This window comes from Saccopteryx leptura, chromosome 1 (assembly GCF_036850995.1).
Source record: "Saccopteryx leptura isolate mSacLep1 chromosome 1, mSacLep1_pri_phased_curated, whole genome shotgun sequence".
In the NCBI taxonomy this organism is placed as follows: Eukaryota; Metazoa; Chordata; class Mammalia; order Chiroptera; family Emballonuridae; genus Saccopteryx; species Saccopteryx leptura.
The window spans coordinates 108,516,610-108,535,717 of NC_089503.1; the positions used below are offsets into that span (position 1 = coordinate 108,516,610).

Consider the following 19,108-nt stretch of genomic DNA (forward strand, 5'->3'; position numbering starts at 1 on the left):
TTGGCTCAGTGGTAGAGTGTCGGCCTGGCGTGCAGGAGTCCCAGGTTCGATTCCTGGCCAGGGCACACAGGAGAAGCACCCATCTGCTTCTTCACCCCTCCTCCTCTCCTTCCTCTCTGTCTCTCTCTTCCCCTCCTGCAGCCAAGGCTCCATTGAGCAAAGTTGGCCTGGGCGCTGAGGATGGCTCTGTGGCCTCTGCCTCAGGCGCTAGAATGGCTCTGGTTGCAACAGAGCGACGCCCCAGATGGGCAGAGCATCGCCCCCTGGTGGGCATGCCAGGTGGATCCCGGTCGGGTGCATGCGGGAGTCTGTCTGACTGCCTCCCCATTTCCAACTTCAGAAAAATACAAACAAACAAACAAACAAACAAAAAAAGGAGATATCTACCTCAAGGTGGCACAGGATATATGATTAGCACCCATGAGAAAAAGATATAAAGTTGAAGACAGTTGGCTCTATGAGACACAAACTTTCGAACACCTAGCGCTATCCCGTGATGCAATGGCTGTCTTCTGAGGCAGGGAGGCCACCAGGGATGCTGTAGGCAGGGTTTTGGATTTCATGGGAGCTTGGGTGGAGGGACTTAGGTGGATAGAAATGACCAACAGTAAGCCAGTCACACTGAAGGTGGTGGTCTACCAGCCCCGCCACACCCACGACAGGATGGGGTATCTGGGAAAGGTACTGGAGAAGAGGAAAAGCAGGCGGAGACAACGATGTGGACATATGGGGCAATGGTGGGCAGAGAGGATACACTTCCACTTTCCTTGCCTGCACAGAAGGAGGGAGAAACCTGTGTGTGGTGACCCAGCCTCTGATCATCCCTGGATTTGGGAAAAGCTCCCATTATATGGGAGGTGGTGAAGAAAGGACACTTGTTCTCTGTCCCTAAACCCAGGTACCAGTCCACTGGCACATGACTTAGATCTGGCCCACTGGGAGCTCCTGTCTTGTTCTCCAGACCATGAGAAAGTGATGTGAAGCCACAGGCCAGAGAGGCCAGTCACAGGAGTCTAGTACTGGTGTTGGTGTTGGTGTGCCAAGGAGCCTGCTCTGTGCCCATGGTCCTGGATGTGCTCTTGGATACGTGGTTCTTGCAAAAATGTGTGTGTGTGTGTGTGTGTGTGTGTATCCCCTAAAGTTTTCTAGGTAATTTTCATGTAGACTGTTAGTCTGACATTTGGGCTTCTATACAAATGAAAATGACTTGAACCACTTATCACATTTTGTATTACTAAAGTCTTTTCAATCTCCTCTGATTCAGAGGAAATCTGACCAATGCACAAGTGTCTAGGGTAACTAACTCTCACCTTTCGCTCTTCTCCTTGTCAGCACATAGCTCCTCCCACAAAGCCCACACAGCTCTGTCACACCCCGTGCCTCTGCTGCAAACCTCGCCCTGTGGGAACGCACTTCCCATTCTCTTCCCATTCTCGCTGCCTACACAGATCCTACCATGTGTCAAGGTCCAACTGGAGAATGGCCTCTCCCATGAACTCTTTTCCATCCATTCCAATCTGGGATTTTTATAGAATCGTATGATCTCAGAGCTGGAAGGGCCCTCTAGTAAACGCATGCTATCTATGTCATGTCATTAAATCACATACTTCTTTCATTAGAATTGATTTCTTATATTTTATTTCAGATTTTACTGTATTTATACCCTGTCTCTCCAAGTCTGTAAGTTTTCTTTAAGCAACTCTATAGAGACATACTTGGTGCTTAATATCATAATGGTTAATTATGGTGAACTGCGTTCCCTCGTTCTTAAGCAGCGCCATTTCTTGGGGAGAAAAATGAAACTCGAAGCTCTGTCTGTTCTAGGGATCTCTCTCTGTTGGATCATTTGTAGAAGCTTTTTAAAGGTATTAAAATCTGTCGGTTTCTTAATCTAAACTGGAACACAAAGCTGAAAACCCTGCTAGTATAAAAATGACAAATCTTGAAGTGTTTTCGCTACTCAGAGCAGCAGGGAAGGCGTGAGAGCAGCCCTTGCCTTTGAGCAGGCAGGAAAACCCTGTGACTTACATGCACCAACTCGTTCACCCAAAATATTCCTGGCTCCAGAGCACAGCTGGAAAGTGGCCATTAAAGGGCAGAGGGTGTGAAATGATTCACTAATGGTCCATTAGAGCTACTTTAATCAGGAAATTCAGAAGTGATATATTTCTATGGGAATCCGAATTCTCCCTCCACTCCCCCCTTCAAAGTAAGCCTTTCATTGGGTTACAATAGCATAAAGCATTTCTTCTGTCTGTAGTGACTCTGTTTGGTGACACTCAGCAGAAATATAGTCTTTGAGGACAATACAATATTGCTGATGAGGAGACCACTTTAAGATTATATAATTTGCCCTAGCTGGATAGCTCAGTTGGTCAGAGCATCCTCCAGAATTGCAGATTGCGCCTGACCTGTGGTGGCGCAGTGGATAAAGCATCGACCTGGAAATGCTGAGGTCGCTGGTTTGAAACCCTGGGCTTGCCTGGTCAAGGCACATATGGGAGTTGATGCTTCCTGCTCCTCTCCCCTTCTCTCTCTCTGTCTCTCCTCTCTCTCTGTCTCCCTCTCCTCTCTAAAATGAATAAAAAAAAAAAAAATTAAAAAAAAAAAAGAATTGCAGATTGCCAGTTCGATCCCTGGTCAGGGCACATATAGGAACCGATCTATGTTCTTGTCTCTTTTCTCTCTCTCTCTCTCTACCCCTTTCTCTCTTACTAAAATTGATAAATAAAAACTTAAAAAAAAAGATGGTATAACTCTTTGTACTCCCCCCCCCAAAGCACTTCACATATGTTGTTTTGTTTGATTTTCACAACTTTATGAGGGAGGTAGCACAGATAAAATCATCCTTATTTTAGAGCTGGAGAAGTTGAGATGTTGAAGAATGAGGAGGTCTAATGAAGAGAGGGGGCCTCCTACACATTCTGGGGCCTCAGCTGTCAGCTGTGGAAGTGTCCGGATGGCAGGAGCCACTCACATTTTAGTGCTAGAACTGAGGACAATGTTTGGATTAAATCTGGTCCACATTGCACATATATGGGCATTAATTATTATTGCTCTAATGTCACATCCAGAGACAAGGCCCCCGAAAAGCAGCGAGGCTGTACTGGGTACGGTCTCCACACAGAAACCCAGATGGCATCTCCTGATGCCTGGGCAGCCATGAAGCCCAGTTTCCATTAAACAAGGGCCTCGGGTCTGAGCACATGGGTCTCTAGGGGTGGTTTTCAGATTTGGCTGATTATAAGATGCCGGGGAGCCTTTTAGTTGAAGAAAAGAGAGACTACTTTGTAAGATGACACACATTCATTATACACAAGATTAAAGCAAAAAAAAAAAAAAGTATAAATAAGAAATAAAAGAAGTCCCTGGTCACCAACTACCCACTGGTGAGAAGACAGCAGGGACACAAAAGCATTCTGCAGCAGGTGGCCACCATCAGAGGGACTCCTCGACTCCTGCAGCGTGTTTCACAAGCACGACTCTGCAGCCTCACCCAGACTGGGGCGGGGGCCCGGCCATCTGTATTTTATGAAATGCCCCCTGCGAACCAGGCGAACCGAGATCAACAGGGGTCCTCTTGAGGAGAGGGGTATAAAACAGCACGCTTGTCAGAGAACTCTCCCAGTCACAAGGTGTCCTCTGTGTCTCCTCAAAGCTGAATGGCCACTCTTGGGGCTACCGGGGAATGGGCCCCGAAAGTAGAAATAGTAAGAAAGAGTTTAAAAAAACAAACAAGAAAGAGAGTAGGAACAGTAAGGTCACCTGTAATAGCTGTGCACCTGCACAGTCTCTCCTGCCCCCCCCCCCCCCTGCACACACACAGCTCCGCAGAGACGATGCACCAATGGGCAGGTGGGCAGGATGACCCAGGAAGCTCCGGGGCCAGTCCAGGCGTCACCTCGGGCAGGAAGGGCCTGGAGATCTGGCAGCTGAAGCAGGACAGGACACTGTGTGGGTGACCATGGTGGAGGAGAGAATGGGGGGAGAGGAAAGGTGGGGGCTGGAGTGGTGTGGGGGGTAACTAAGCCAGGGTCGGATTAGACAGCCCTCTGCATCTGAGCAAACACTGAGTCTGTATCTCTGGGACACTCCTTCAGACTTGTTCCGTATTAAGTCCTCATGCTCAACGAACTGCCTCCCGAGAAGCCAGGGCTAACGCGGCAGACACAAACAAACAACAAAGATGGCCGTAATGCAGTTAGTCACCGGAAGGATCCTTCCTTCACTAGGAATTAATAAATTGGGTTTTGGATGCCAGTCTCCTGGGAGTTGGATCAGCATGTCAGACCCCTGGCAGCTGAGAACCTCTGGTATTTAGACAGAACTGGCCTTCCAAACCTCTGTGGCCACCCTGTGAAGCCATCAGTTGGCTGTGTGACAGCAGCACACCTTTAGACAGCAGCAGGTCAGCACGGAGGGGGTGGGTGGGGGGGACCCTGGATTATTAATGAAAGCTGCTTGGGCCATGGAGGTACAGTGACTCTCCCCCTCATACCTCTGCCAAAGGGCCTTTCTCTAATTTGCAAATGTGTATGAAAATCTTATCGAGATCTACAACTTGCATCACCTAATGACACACTTAATAAATCACCGCTGGGGAACAAGAACGCCACCCGCAGCGCTCTCCGAGCGGAGCATATGGCCACGCCGCACGTGCAGGGATCAGGTGCTCAGGCCAAGCGGCAGCGGCAGGCGGCTGTGGTGTGCAGCTCCCCGGGCACCTGGCCCTCCCGGGGCTGCAGCTGCAGCAGCTGCCCGGGCAAGACATTCCCATGTGTCACCGGGAGACACAGCTGCTACCGTGCCCTTCACCTTGGCAGCCTCCCCAGGCCTGACTGCCCCCACGCTCACTTCCCAGCCAGGCAGTTACTCTGGGCTCCAATCGATGGAACACAGGACGCTCCGAAACAAGTGAAGTTTGCTTGTCTTTTGAGATGTTCCCACTTTCCCTTTCCTGGGACATCTCTTGCTACAACCAAGTGTTAAAATAATTGGCCCTGGCCAGTTGGCTCAGCGGTAGAGCATCGGCCTGGCGTGTGGGGGAGCCGGGTTCGATTCCCGGTCAGGGCACATAGGAGAAGTGCCCATTTGCTTCTCCACCCCTCCTCCTTCCTCTCTGTCTCTCTCTTCCCCTCCCGCAGCCAAGGCTCCATTGGAGCAAAGATGGCCCGGGCGCTGGGGATGGCTCCTTGGCCTCTGCCCCAGGCGCTAGAGTGGCTCTGGTCACGGCAGAGCATCGCCCAGGAGGGGCAGAGCATCGCCCCCTGGTGGGCAGAGCGTCGCCCCCTGGTGGGCAGAGCATCGCCCCCTGGTGGGCAGAGCATCGCCCCCTGGTGGGCGTGCCGGGTGGATCCCGGTCGGGCGCATGCGGAAGTCTGACTCTCTCTCACCGTTTCCAGCTTCAGAAAAATACAAAAAAAAAAAAAAGTTAAAAAAAAATAATTAAGGCATTACCTATAACAGAGACTGAATACAACTACTGGCCCTGAGTTTGGAAAACACAGGCCTTTATTTGGATTGCTGTGGGCCCCAGACCTACTGCGGATGAATCTGAGTTTTATCAAGGTCCCCAGGTGATTGACAGGTTAGAATAAACCCTGTTGTCCTGGGTTCATATTTTTCTCCCGGTCAGTAAAGGCCTACATAAATATCAACCGGGTGGCCTTAGGACAAAATTTCCCTCTTTTCTTTTGAGGTCAAGTAACTTCCTTCCCTGATAGCTACTGCATCTTCTTCTGCCTTCTGTCAAGCTGGCTTCTCTGCGCGTTCCCAACACAGAGCTAAGCACTTAGCTGTTCAATAAGTACTCTGATCAAATCTGGCTGGTTGGGCTCTAAATATTTCTGGAACAGACATGTCAGGCTACACTCTGAATTCCATTACACCGAGTAACTAAAATAATCCCATTTCGTAGGAAGCTGACTCCCCCCCCCCCCCCCCCCCCCATCTGCACAGGTACTTCCAGACAAATGTGGATTCAACATGAATCACTGACACCGAGTTCTGAAACACTCCCGCTCCGCCGGAGCCTGGGGCAGGCGCCCTGTCTCCTGGATCACGCGTACCTCTCCGGGGTAGTTCTCTTGCCAAGAATAAGCAACACAGCCATGTCAACTGTGGTTCTCAAAATAAGATCCATTTTCAGAAAAAGCCAAAATCAATTTGTCCCCGAATTTCAAAGCGGCACAGGCCAGGCGGCCACACTGCCCGGCGGCTGCTTTTCCCTCACGCTCACCCAAGCGCTGCGAAGGCGAAACGGAACCCAACGGGGGCATCACCTGACACTGGGTTTGATCTCTTACTGCAAAGTCGCTAGGACACAATGAGGCGTTCCGCTAACACAAACAAACCAAGTGAACATGTTTGGGCCACGCGTTTACAGAGAAGACCTACAAATTTGAGACACTGTGTTACATAAGGATTTTTGCTCAAAAGGAGCCACGTCCCCAGGCCCACGTGAGCCACATGAATTCATTTCCACTTGCAACCCTGCTCCTCAACACATATGTCACTCACACTTAGCTTCTCCTGCCCTTGGTTTGCTCACCTGAAAACGATGTCCAAACCTTGCATTTTAAACAGCCTATGATGAGTTAGTTGTGTTGTCTTTATCTGGTTCTCTGCCCACCCTGGTTCAGGGGCTGGTAATCTGAGAGTGATTTGCAACTGCCGGTCCGTGGACCAGTCCACCAGAAATTCCGTGCCGGTCCGCAAAAGAGGTAACCACCCTGATGTTGTATGAAGATTACAGATCCAACGATCTTAGTCGAACTTGTTTATGCTCAGGGTGATTTCTGCCTTAGCTGGTCCCCAAAATAATTCTCCTATTTTCACTGGTTCTGAAGTACAAAAAGGTTAAAAATCACTGATCTAAGTCTAAGACATGATCATAAGACAGAAAATAGGTTGGATGCACGGGAAACCTCACAGGCTGAGGGTCAATCTGTGCATAACAAGAGTCTATCACAGCAAATCATATCAGAATAAAATTGATGTTAAAAAGCAGCACTGTATTATTCACTATCGCCGGACCTACAACGGTAGCTGACAACATGCAGGGTTTGATAGCTCAGCTTCAAGACTGTTTAGGTTTCAGAGTAAGTGCAGCTGCAGTTGAAGTAAAATACTAAAACTTTTAGCAAGGTCTCGTCCCCATTCTGAAATCCCAAAGGGAACAATGTAATTAATTAAGCCACCAGAACACGATAGCGATGACTCATGTTTCTCCTAGTAAGAGCTGGAAATAACCGACTCCACTCACTTTTAAGATGAAGTGTTAAATTTTTGTGATCGAAAGAAACTCATTAAGAATGCCTAATTAGTTATAGACATAAGAATGTCTGATGCCTCAGCGTTACGAAACAGCAGCTGTCCACCACACAAAGTTTGGTTGGGCCGCTGGGACCCCGATGAAATCTTCACGCACCAAGGTGTCTCCAGGTACGTTGCTCAGCTCCAGCGTTCCATTTTCTTTGCACATTCATCAACTCACTTGAGGAAGAAACTGAAGTCTAGCAAGTTCTAGCCTGCGAAAAGGATTGTGCAAAGAGCTTAGCATTACAAACCCAAACGGCATCCTTCATCTCTGCCACCTCCTTCCCTGCAGTGCTTAGAGGTAACTTTCTGTTTCCCTTCCAGGACTTTATTGCTCCCCTGCCAAAACGGTCTTGCATCTGTTACAATAAAATACCTGTGTTGTTTTCCAAAGCCAGCAGCTTACTGCCAACAGTCAACCCTCTACCCCACAGGCAGCCGTCTGGGAACTTAAGTCAAAGCGTTGTAAGGTGAAGTTGAAGAGGGAGGGGTGGGGGTTCCTTGGAAGACAGACCCTCCTCCTCTTGCTGATAGAGTCAGCTAGCAGGAGAAAAGAACAACACTTTTGCCAAAGGGGCAGAAACAGCAGCCAAAGGCAAAATTAAAGGGTCATTCCCATCAAGAGCACAGTGATGAATCCTGAGATTTATGCTTTTCAAATGAAGGTCAGGTATGGTGTGTCTGAATTTCCTTCCACTCCTTCCAACCCGGGCACTTCCATTTCTGTTCTGAATCGGGTGGGAATTCTAAATTGTTCATAGCAGGGACCACTCTTTTTCTTTTTGGAGGGCTAGGGAGGGGAGCTTGTAAAAATGTTTCAGTTTTTATTGAAAGGGAAAGGCTTGGAGAAATACAATGTATAAACAGAAGGCCACTTATCTACGCTTCAAGGGAATAATCTGTAACTGTTTTGTGCTCCAGTCTGAGGCGTCTCAGGGAAATGCAGGCCTTTTAACTGAATAGTTTCTCAAGGCCACTTCTGCCCTTCCCTAGACTTGCTCTGCTCCTCTGATCTGCAACTTGGTTTCCATTTTCTAATTGAAGAACAAAAAATAGTGTGGAATTAGAAAGGTCCAGGTGTGTCTTGCTTTAGGCTAACCTGATAGTCTCCTAACCTTGAAATTACAAAAAAAATATAAACTGTGGGTGTGACCCTTTTCTTTTACCCAAGCTGTCACCTTTGGTCCCTCTGAGTGCTGAATTTCTCTGGCGCGTGGGAAACATGGTTGGATTGCTTCTTCAGGAAGAGATGATAGAAAGGGAGGCAGATCTGGAGTCCCCAGTCAATTGTTGTCACGGTCTGACTCACTCTAGAGAGATTCTGTATCTAAGCCAAGAGCGTGCACTCACGTTGTGCGCTGCAGAGGCCATCTGTGGAGTCATAGCATGGCTGCACACCCATGCACACCTGGGTTTAACAAGCTGAGGCAACACGGGGCAGATGTGCCCACAGGGAACAGCAAAGCCATCAGAAGATCTCCCAGTGGGACACACTCAGCCTCCTGCTGCTAAGCCCAGCAGGTGCATGTCAATGGAGAAAGAACTTTCTCATCTTGTTCCTGGCCATTAAAGGAGAAACAGAGCTCCAGCAGGGACCTCCAGCATAAGAGGGATTTTGTGCTATACCCCTTGAGCCCCGCCCCTGCAGGAAATACATAGGTCTGAAACTGAGAGGGTGCATTGCCTATAGAAGCTCTTATAAGGGACAGAAATTATCGATCCTCTTTCATGGACTGGTCACAAGTTTTCTCTTGTAACTCAGAATCATAACTTTTTTGTCTGGCTGTTCCTCTCCTCTAAGTTTACACACTTTCGCACACAAATGCACAAATGTAGCTCATTCTTTTATCCCATTCACTATTAAGAAAAAGTTGATAAAAGAGGTAAGATTTTAACCTATTCAGACAGTCAGAGGAAGAGGGCAGATGCTCCAACTTTGAGAACACTTGGCCTTCCCGACATGCTGTACATAAGTGGGCTAATTAAGGGCTGCCCATGGCTTATACTCCACTTTCGCTCATAACTGGACTTTGCCTGCCTGATTGTTCCATCTCTATGAGCCAGTGTGGTCGCATGCCTCAGAACAGGAAAGGACCCTTGCTACCTTGGGGCACCAGGTCATTCTAGAGCTCTGAGATGTATACTGCCAACTCATGCAGAGAACGAAGTTACTCATGCTCTGATCATGGCCTGCTGGGAACCCAAAGCTGCCCCATTGAGTCTGGCCACACAGCAGCACCACACCTCGTTGGGCAATCTTGATAAATTCCCGCACACACTGTGAGACTGCACTGCTCTCCACTTGTAGAGCACAGGTCTCAGTCTGCTTGGCTTCTAGTTGAGTTTCAGCGGTTACGCAAATCAGGTTTCTGACGGTGTCTGAAATTCCAGTGCATACAGGAATAGCAGGTTGCTTAATCTCTAAATTCAGAGCCAACCCCCTTTCTAAATACAGACAGAGGTGCTGCCTAGCTCGCATGGTAGATTAGAGGACCCACCCTTGCCAGCTCTGACAACCTGACTTGTCAAGTGCATGGCTGCCATCTTGTTTTCCAGTGGGGCACCCTACGTGAATATTTTCGTCCTTCCTCACTTGTTTTCATCTGCCAAACGAGGCCCCACCCCCATTCTTCTCTACTGACAGCATCTAATTTCCAAATATAGGAAGACAGATGACTGAAAGGTCCTGAAGGGGAAAAAAATTACGCCAGCCATTTTGTTTTTCTTCTTAAACCACACTCTTTTTGTGAAAACTTTCCTGTGTTTCTGCAATGGACTATATGCTACTTATAGACGTCAGCTCCATATCCAGGCCCATGGTTTTGACATAGAGCAAGGTCAACAGATTCTTCTTTTGCCTGATTAGAAATGACATTAATAATGAAACACCGCTGGGTCAAGGAGAATGACACGTTCAGGAGCAGAGCGGCTGGGTCAAGAGAAAGCTTTTAGAGAGCAATAAAGAAATGCTGTCTCAATAGAGGAAAACATAATATTCACTTAATTTTTTATTACAAAAACCCCCCCGTATTTTGGTTTGGTTTCAAAGGGCGACACCAAACAACTTAGAATGCGGAAGTCTGGCCAGCTGTCAGTCCTGAAGAGAAAGAAGGAAGGGAATTATTTCTGTGTAAGTTAGCAGAGTTTTGGTCCCCATCAGGGTCTCTCAGTGGGGGACACAGTCAGTAATGGGGCCCTCATAGCTACCTGCAGCAGCAGCTTCACCAGTGAAGGGAGAGGATGAAAATTGAGCTGTAGACCCGGAGGTCACTTCCCATTGTTGGGACCTTGTAGAAAATCTTCAACTTCCTTGCTCTGAATCTACCCCTTTCGAGGTAATAATGCCATTTAACACAGGCTGAGAAACTAAAATCAGTTTCCAGAAACAACAGCCCGTTCAACTGTTGAGGACTTACTGAACCGTTGAGGACTTACTGAACCGTTGAGGACTTACTGAACCGTTGAGGACTTACTGAGCTGCACGGACCCACTGATCATACTGCTCGTGAAGCATGCTAATCAGGGGCTGGCTCCGGTTTCTCTCAAGAGTCAGAGGGTAAGTACTTTAGGCTTTGCAGGCCATATCCGCTCTGTCCTGTATTTTTCTTTGTTTCTTCAATGTTTGGAAATGTAAAATGCACTCTTAGCTCCTGAGACATAAAAAAAAAAAAAAAAAAAAAAGCCAGGCTGGGACCTCCTGGGCTTGGCCCACAGGCCAAAGTTTGCTGACCGCTGACTGCTTTAGAAATGGACTTTGGAAAGAAGCCTGCCACCTAGCTCAGCTTAATCCACAGCAAATAGCATGTGGGGCAGACAAGTGGGAAGGCTGGAGACCAAGGGAACCCACCCAACAGGTAGACAGCAGCCAAGGGCTCCTTAAAGACCCCGGGAGGTGCTGCTTCCCCTTCCCATACAACGTGGAAAGCTGAGAAGTCAGAGAGAGAGAAAGAGAGAGAGAGAGAGAGAGAGAGAGAGAGAGAGATGAGCAATAAGGAACAGGCCTGCCTTGACTAAGCACAGGACCTCCCAGCCCTCCAGGCCTAACAGGCAGAGCCCCAGCTTTGGCCGCCACAGCCTGACAACAGCAGCCAGCCAGTAAGCGGCAGGCCAGGCAGCTCTCACCTCTGCCTTCTCAGACACACCCCTGTGGCTAATGGGACATTCTCAAAAGCTCAAAGCCAAGGGTGCCAGTATGCAGACTGGCCTATTCAACTGAAACAAGTTCTCTACCTCATTCTGATGCTCTTGTCACTCTGACCACATGTGCCATTTCTGACCTACCCCACAACAGCCCTCTGACCACTCCATTGCGTGGGGTGGGATTGGGGGAGGGGGGAACGGCAATCCATGCTGGCACTGATCAGATGCTCGGTCTGGACGCGGCCAGAAACCCAGGCTGGAGAGGGTCTTTATTCTGTTCCGCTTCTCCTATCACAAGTCCCCACAGTGGAGAGGATGCTCTGAGCCTTGGCTACAACCCCAGGACCCACAGCCCAGTCTTTAAATTATCCTTGTGTGTGGCCGCCACCCACGGCCCTGCTTGCTAATTCTCTACTTCTGAATATGAAAATGTCAGTGACGGTTTCCAATCCTCTGCCCCTCATTCCCTGCCCACTCCCCATGACAAATATTCAGGATCCACACTTTACGTTCACAGTATTTTCCAATTCCCTGACTTCAACGCTGAGCACAGGCAGCCTGCCCTAATGGAGAAAACATTAGTGCATCCAGGCTTCCCGCTGGACCTCAGTCAACTCTGGGCATCTCACAGCTGTTCTGCATCCACTTTCTTTCTTACAAAAGCCAGCAAAAACTAGCAAGCACCTTGCTGGCTCAGAAATAGGAAAATATAGCAATTGGAATTCAGGAATTCCAGGTTCATTCATTGTCTCACAAATTCGAAGTCAGTTTTAACATAAATACTTCATGACTTGGGGTGATTTTATTTTTTATTTTATTAAAAAAGCAACCCCCAGAATATAACTGTCATTGGGTCACCAACCAGTTAACAGAAAAAGTCTTGCTTGGGCAGAGAGCACAATTCCAGCTAATTCTGCTTCTGATGTCAATATCATCGACTTATTTCTCACACACTTTTTTTTTTTTTTTTAAATAAACCTTTGGAAGCCAAGTAAGTTGTGCGCAGAGAGAAGATAGGATTCTCTTCGCCTCTCAGGTCTCCCCTCCTACCTGCTTCATGAGCTGATCAGGTGAGCGTGCTCCTCTGTGCTTCCGAACCACTTGCTAGGACAGCCTCCAAAGTTTGTTGTGGTTCATTTCCCCCTCCAATCCGTTCTTTCAAGTCCTGGGTTATTAACTCGAAACAGAAATGCAAGCCATGCCAGTGTGTGCTCCGACATCCTGCCAGCTTCCCATGTCGGAGGCTGATTCTCTCTCTCTCTCTCTCCTCTCCCCTCCTTTCCTTCTCTCTCTCTTTCTCCTCCTCCTGGCTTCACCTCCTGAGCTCCAGGGCCCCACCCACAGCACTCAGATCATTTTTCATTCATGAGTGCATCCAGCTAAACTGTTTGCAGAGAACGAGCCAACCCTTGCCCTGTAAGCGTACTGTAACCATGCCGCTAAGAACAACTTTAATTTTCTGGGAGTATGGGGTGGCGTTGGAGGTGGGGGGGACTCAGATCCTGACAGAAGTCATCTGTGGCTTCCTCCTGCAGGTATGTGCAGATGCCCTCTTCTCTCAGAAAAGGCCATACACCTGTGATGTGGTCACTGTAGCTTCATTACCCAGACACCCCCTCAGCCCCCTGGAGGTGAACTGGAGATTTCAGGCATGAGACAACAAAAATATAGCAAAATGTGCATTTCACATACATCAAAAATGTGAAACCAACCAGGATGATGGGTCAAGAAACTTTCCACTCAGTGACCCAACACGTCACAGTAAGTGAAATATTTTATTTTGCACTTATTAGAGGGCCAGGTTTCCTACTGCATTCAGATGGGAACACAAATGGAGGCTTTAGATAATTTTTAAAAGAAGCCCATTGGTATATAAGGGCTACTTGTCATGATGACTCCCTCCTAACCCAACAACCTTCTCTGCTTCCATCCCAGACCACTACCAGCAAACACAGATTATCCGCCAGCCCTTGAGAACACTTCCTCCTGCTAGAATGTCAGCAACTGCAAGGATGATTTGACTTTTACTCTCTAAGATTTTATCAGGAAATAAAATTTTTTAACAATAGGCTCCCCCAAACCAACACACACACATATTGTGACTTCCACTATGTGTAAATATCATTTTAGTTTGCAGCTGGAGCAAAAGTGGTCTTTCATGATCCGCCAACCAGAGACATGGTCTCCAGAACCCCAAGGCCTTCCCGGTAGATACGAAACTTTATGCAAACTATTTGAATGAAAACAACATCTTGTTGTGAAAATGCCGATGGCTTCTGAGCAGCTTCAGTCATCAGGAACCAAAGAGGGACAGTCATTCCAAGGTCTTGCTTCTGAAAGCCTGGAAGGACTGTTAGATGTGAGGATTAATGTTTGTCTTTTTTAATTTATTCATTTCTTTTGGAGTTTTATTCTGTATGGATTTTCCCCCTTATGAACCCAACAGTATCATAAGCTGGTCCCTATCACCATGAGAAATTCTCCAATCTTCAAAATTTGGTTTTTAATTTTTCATATATTAAAAACAAAACAAAACCCATGACTTTGTAGTATCCAGATTTAAAGAACATCTTATTTTTAAGTTACCTGGTTCGGATGTCTCCTAAAAAGAACATGCTATATATTTCCATACATGCTGCAAATGGGTTCTAATCATCCTAACTTCCTAATACCAAATCCTTGGGGGGAAAAAAACAGGCAAATTTTTTCTTTATAGTGTCCCATTGGCCAGTTTAACAGATGAGAAAAGCAAAGCAAGACACTGGCAGACACCCGATGTTCCACTGGTGGGGCGGAGAAGGAATAGGAGGGTTGGTGCCTGGTCCTCAAACCCAGCACAGAAGCCACAGACCAGTCCATATGTTCACGGCCGTCCAGGGGTCGGAAAGCTGATCCTGCGGGTGCCCTCCTGCAACGCATTCGCCTAGTTTAGGAGAGTGGACTTGCTCTGACTGTAAGCTAAGGAGAAGGAAGTCTGCTTTTTCAATTTTTTTTTAAGAAGTGGGGAGAACAGGGAGTTAAAGCTTTCTTGGCCCATGACCAAACTAGTCTTAATCAGAAGTAAAATTTGCCTATAGAATATAGTCTCCAGTATTAGTTTGTGACATCTGCCAAAAATCGATGGTAGTAAAACCTGTTATTCCACCTCTCTTTGTCCTATTCTCTCCACAATGGGTGGATAATATATATCACATATAACTTTGCTTTAAGGGAAATTGCTGCTCTATTTACTCACAAAACTAGCCATGCAGCGTGTACCAGAACGCAGCAAGGACGCAACCATTAGAAACATCTAACCATCCAGTTTGGGGGCAGATGCATTTTTGGTCAAACTACCCACGGTGGGAGTATGGAGCTCCGTTTTCTTCTCACCCAGTTTGTTTCCTGGCTTAGGAGACCACTCTCTTCCCTGTCTGTGATCTGGGAGGAGCTCTAAAGATTACTTAGTTCAGCCTTCTCACTGTGGGGGTGTGGAAACAGAGGCCCAGAGAGAAATGAGAAAACCTGCCAAGCTTCACACATGAGTGGAAGTACTGAGATTAGAACTGAGATTAGATCTTCCTGATTTAAGTTCTAGGATGGCTCTAGGTGGACAAGATGTAAGTCTTCATAGCCCAAAAACTACAGGCAGGGGCTCAGCAACAGCTCCCCAGCTGGTCACAAAGGCTGGCCTCAGGACACACCTAAGACTGTCCCATGAGCACAAGCAGAGGATTAATGGGCAAAGGCAGCTTCAGAAGGACAGTAAACTCGTGAGTGACTCCAGCAATCCCCAACTGAGAGATGCATCAGCAGTACCACAAAAGCCGATGGACTCTTCTGGGTCCACACCCAAAGAATGGAAAGCAGGGACACGCATGGCTATATGTATAACCACATTCACAGCAGCAATGCCCAAAAGGCGGAAGCAACCCTATTTGTCCGCAGACTGGTGGGTAGTTAAACAAAATGTGGTCTACATATTCAATGGAATATTACTCAGCCTTAAAAAGGAAGGAAATTCTACACATAGCGCAACAGAGATGAGCCTTGAAAACATTAAATGAAATAAACCAGTCACAAAGAGACAAGTACTGCACGATTCCCCTTAGGTGAGGTGGCCAGAATTGTCAGTCACAGAGACAGAAAGTGAATGGCAGTTGCCAGGGGCGGGGCAAAGGGGAGAACGGGCAGTTGTTGTGTAACGGGCAGAGTTTCATCTCTGCAAGATGAAGTGTGTTCTGAAGAAGATGGGGGTGAAGGCTGCACAGCAATGTTGGCAGATTTAATGCCACAGAATCGTATACTTAGACGGTAAATTTTATAACATCTATGTGTGTGTATATATGTATGTTTAAAATTTTTATTTACTAATTTTAGAAAGAGAGGAAGGGAGAGAGACCGAAACATTAATCTGTTCCTGTATGTGCCCTGACCAGGGATCAAACTGGCAACCTTTGTGCTTCGGGTTAAAGCTCTAACCAACCAAGCCATCCAGCCAGGGCTATACTATATATATATTATATATTATATATATATAATGTGTGTGTGTGTATTTAAAGCCAGTGGAATCTGGATTTGCTTTCAATTTCCCTTTGTCCAGTTCTATGGCTATCACGCTTCCTATTATTAAAGCTACAAAGTGAAGATGCCCACTTGCCATAAGACAATGAATGACTCGAGGACAACAGGAAGCACTAAAGTTTCCTTCTTTCCTCACCCCTCCCACCCCACCCTCATCTCGTGGTCCAAAATAACTTCCTGAAAGTCACGAAAGCAAACAAGGCGCTCAGTTTGTTTCCATTTGCTGTGCTGGGAGATGATAACGCCGATGCGATGAGAGCGATGCCGACGGGAGCGCCCTGCGGCCCGCACAGCAGGGAGAGTCCTGCCTGGACACTCAGAGCAGTGGCTCCCTTCCAGCCCCTGCATCCCTGCGGAGGGTTCGCGAGCACTCTGGAGAAGGCTCCATGCAGCTGCAGCCACGTTTTTCCTTCATAAAGCTCCCTTCGAGCTCACACACCCCTTACCTCCCTCAAACGGGGCGGCATCGACCCATGCCATCATGCCTTTTGGGCCCTTATACGTGTCCAGAACTCTCTCTCAGCTGTTCAGTCTGGGAGCTCCAGTGGCGCAATCGGTTAGCGCGCGGTACTTATACAGCTGCTCAGTCTGCCCAGTCAGACCCTATACCTCGGGCTCTCTCACCGATCGGCTCGGTCTCCATCCTGGACTTCCCTCCTTCACCGGGCAGGCCAGGGTGAGACCTGCAGGCGCCCCAGCCTCTCTCTCTCCCCTCCTCCCCCCTGGGTTTCCCCTCAGCTTCCACAGCAACCACCACCGGGAAAGACTGCCCCCTCCTCCACCTCCATCTCTCTGCTGAGCTTCAGCCCCAGGCCCGGGTCCGCCTCCTGCCCTGCTCCCGCTGGGTCCTCCAGGCATCTGAAACTCAGCGTGCCCTGAAATAAAACCCACAGGCTCTCCCTCAAACCAGCCTCCGCCTAGATTTCCTCTTGTAATTAATGCCCATCCCCAGGCCCTCAGGCAGAGATGAGTCACCTTTGACTCTCCTCTTTCCTTTACGTATGGTGGGTAGGTCCTGTCCACTCCACTTAAATCTTTCACCCGTCCCCTCTCCTGTACACCGTCACATGTAAGGGCCTTGATTCCAAACTAGTCTCTCTTCCTCACTGGTTTGCCACTCCGATCTATCCTGCACACAGAGATACTCAACAGCAAAGATATAAGAACTGCTTGACAAGGCTCCATTGGAGCAGGGGTGACCCGGGCGCTGGGGATGGCTCCTTGGCCTCTGCCCCAGGTGCTAGAGTGGCTCTGGTCTCGGCAGAGCGACACCCCGGAGGGGCAGAGCATCGCCCCCTGGTGGGCAGAGCGTCGCCCCTGGTGGGCATGCCGGGTGGATACCGGTCGGGCGCATGCGGGAGTCTGTCTGACTGTCTCTCCCTGTTTCCAGCTTCAGAAAAAAAAAAAAGTTAAAAAAAAAAAAAAAAAAAGAACTGCTTGAAATGCTCTAGTGATTTCGTATTGCCTACAGGCTAAAGCTCTTTGTCAGGTACCTAAGACCACTCCTGATCCAGCCCCAAGCCTGCATCACGAAACACCCTGGCTACTGCTCTTTCCCACGTAGTGGTAGTGTCGATGCCTCTGCATACACCGGTTTCTCACCTGGGGAAGACTGCCCGCTGCGGAGAGAAAGAGGGGTACGTACTGGCATCTAATGGGTAGAGGCCAGAGGTGCTGCTGAGCACCCCAAACGCACAAGACAGTCCCTTGCAACAAAAAACAGGCCACACAGGTTCTCAGAGCACCCGATTACACTGTATATATTATTACCACAATGGCTTCCCACACTGGGGACGGCAAATATAACTGTTGTCGGGATGCCAAAAATTAAATGAATGTTAGAAGAAGATTAGGCAAAATAACGGGGTGTTGGGGGCTGGAGCAGACGTGCCCTTCCTAAAGCTTCCGGAGTCCAGAAGCCCCGAGCGGATCGTGCAGCAAGGGGATGGGGCTGCAGGTGCCGTCAGGCTCCGGGGCTGGGGTGCACGCGCTGGATCAGTCCTCACGGAGAAGTTTCCTGCTGTATTTCCCTTCAGAGCCCTGCATGCTCCTAAGTTCTGGCAAACAAATGGAAAGAGAACAAAACTCTCTGGTCTCAGATCCTCACTACAGTTTCACTGTCCTTCTGAATTTTCATCCCCCGCGGGTTCTCTCTTCGTAATCTTTCTGATGACCTTCCTCTAGCTTTTCTAAAAATGCACTCGACAAAATACCAGCTTGAGGGGATGCTGACTCCAAGGTCAAATACATTTGCCAAGCGTTGCCTGCTAGCTCTCTCTGTGATGGGTGCGTCTAAATCTTATTTTATCAAGCAGTTCCCACTCCTGCCTTTTTATAATGTAGCTTCTTAATAGGAAACAAGTGCTTTGGGGAGGACTTGCCGAAACACTCCCAGGCATTCTCCTTGGCCACCTGACTTGTCCTCCCTTCAGCACAGTGCACTCTTTTCCTTCAAATTTCCTCTTGTGAGCAGGAAAGTGCCAGCTGCCCCAACTCAACCCCCGTCCCTTGGGCTGGAGCCCTTCCCTACTTTGCTCCAGTCTCAGCACGTAGCTTATCTCCACAGCTGAAATGCAGGTGGGCACATTGACCTTGGCCGCTTTTCTTCAGGAAAGAGCCATCTTGGGCAAGGATGCAGGGAAGTGATGAAAGTCACACTAGGTCAGGGAGTGAAACCGAACAGGAAGTGCACGTCGGTGCGCCCCAGAGCTGGGTCCTGGGCAAGGACATGTGTCTCTCAGGGCCAGTGGTCACCACAGGCCAGCTTTTCAGAATCAAGGCCCATGAATGAGGATCAGGTCAGTACATTCAATAAGCTAAGCATGTTTCTCCTAAACGTAGATAGAGAAAAAGACCAATCTCCTTGGGGCGAGGAGACTCTAACCTCAGAGGAACAGGACGTCTTTATGAGCCACACGGCCAAGTGCACCTCTCAGACGCTCTCAGAAACGTGGACCGAGCACACCCTTACTCCAATGCATGGCGCCTCCTTGGCCCCTAGCTGAGGACAAACCACTCAGTCCTACCAGCCCGGGGTCTCCGTCATGTGAGAAGCACTCAGCCCCCACTCTTTAGCCTGGCTTGTCAG

The 19,108-nt window shown here is 48.4% G+C and overlaps 1 protein-coding gene across 7 annotated transcripts in view; it reads right to left on the reverse strand.

The window, feature by feature from the left end:
- The window catches only part of PDZD2 (PDZ domain containing 2), a 342,143-nt gene that overhangs the window by 113,236 nt on the left and 209,799 nt on the right, over positions 1-19,108 (reverse strand). The window contains exon 1 of one of the 7 annotated variants that reach the window (XM_066373889.1): positions 12,508-12,718. The exons of 5 other annotated variants lie outside the window; for them this stretch is intronic. Coding sequence is in view for 1 of the 2 variants with exons in the window: in XM_066373879.1 (XP_066229976.1) it covers positions 6,069-6,142 (74 nt within the window). In the remaining variant the exon portion in view is untranslated. Of the gene's footprint in view, positions 1-6,068; positions 6,190-12,507; positions 12,719-19,108 lie in introns of those variants that run through there. One more of the 7 variants, XM_066373879.1, reaches the window with a different exon arrangement.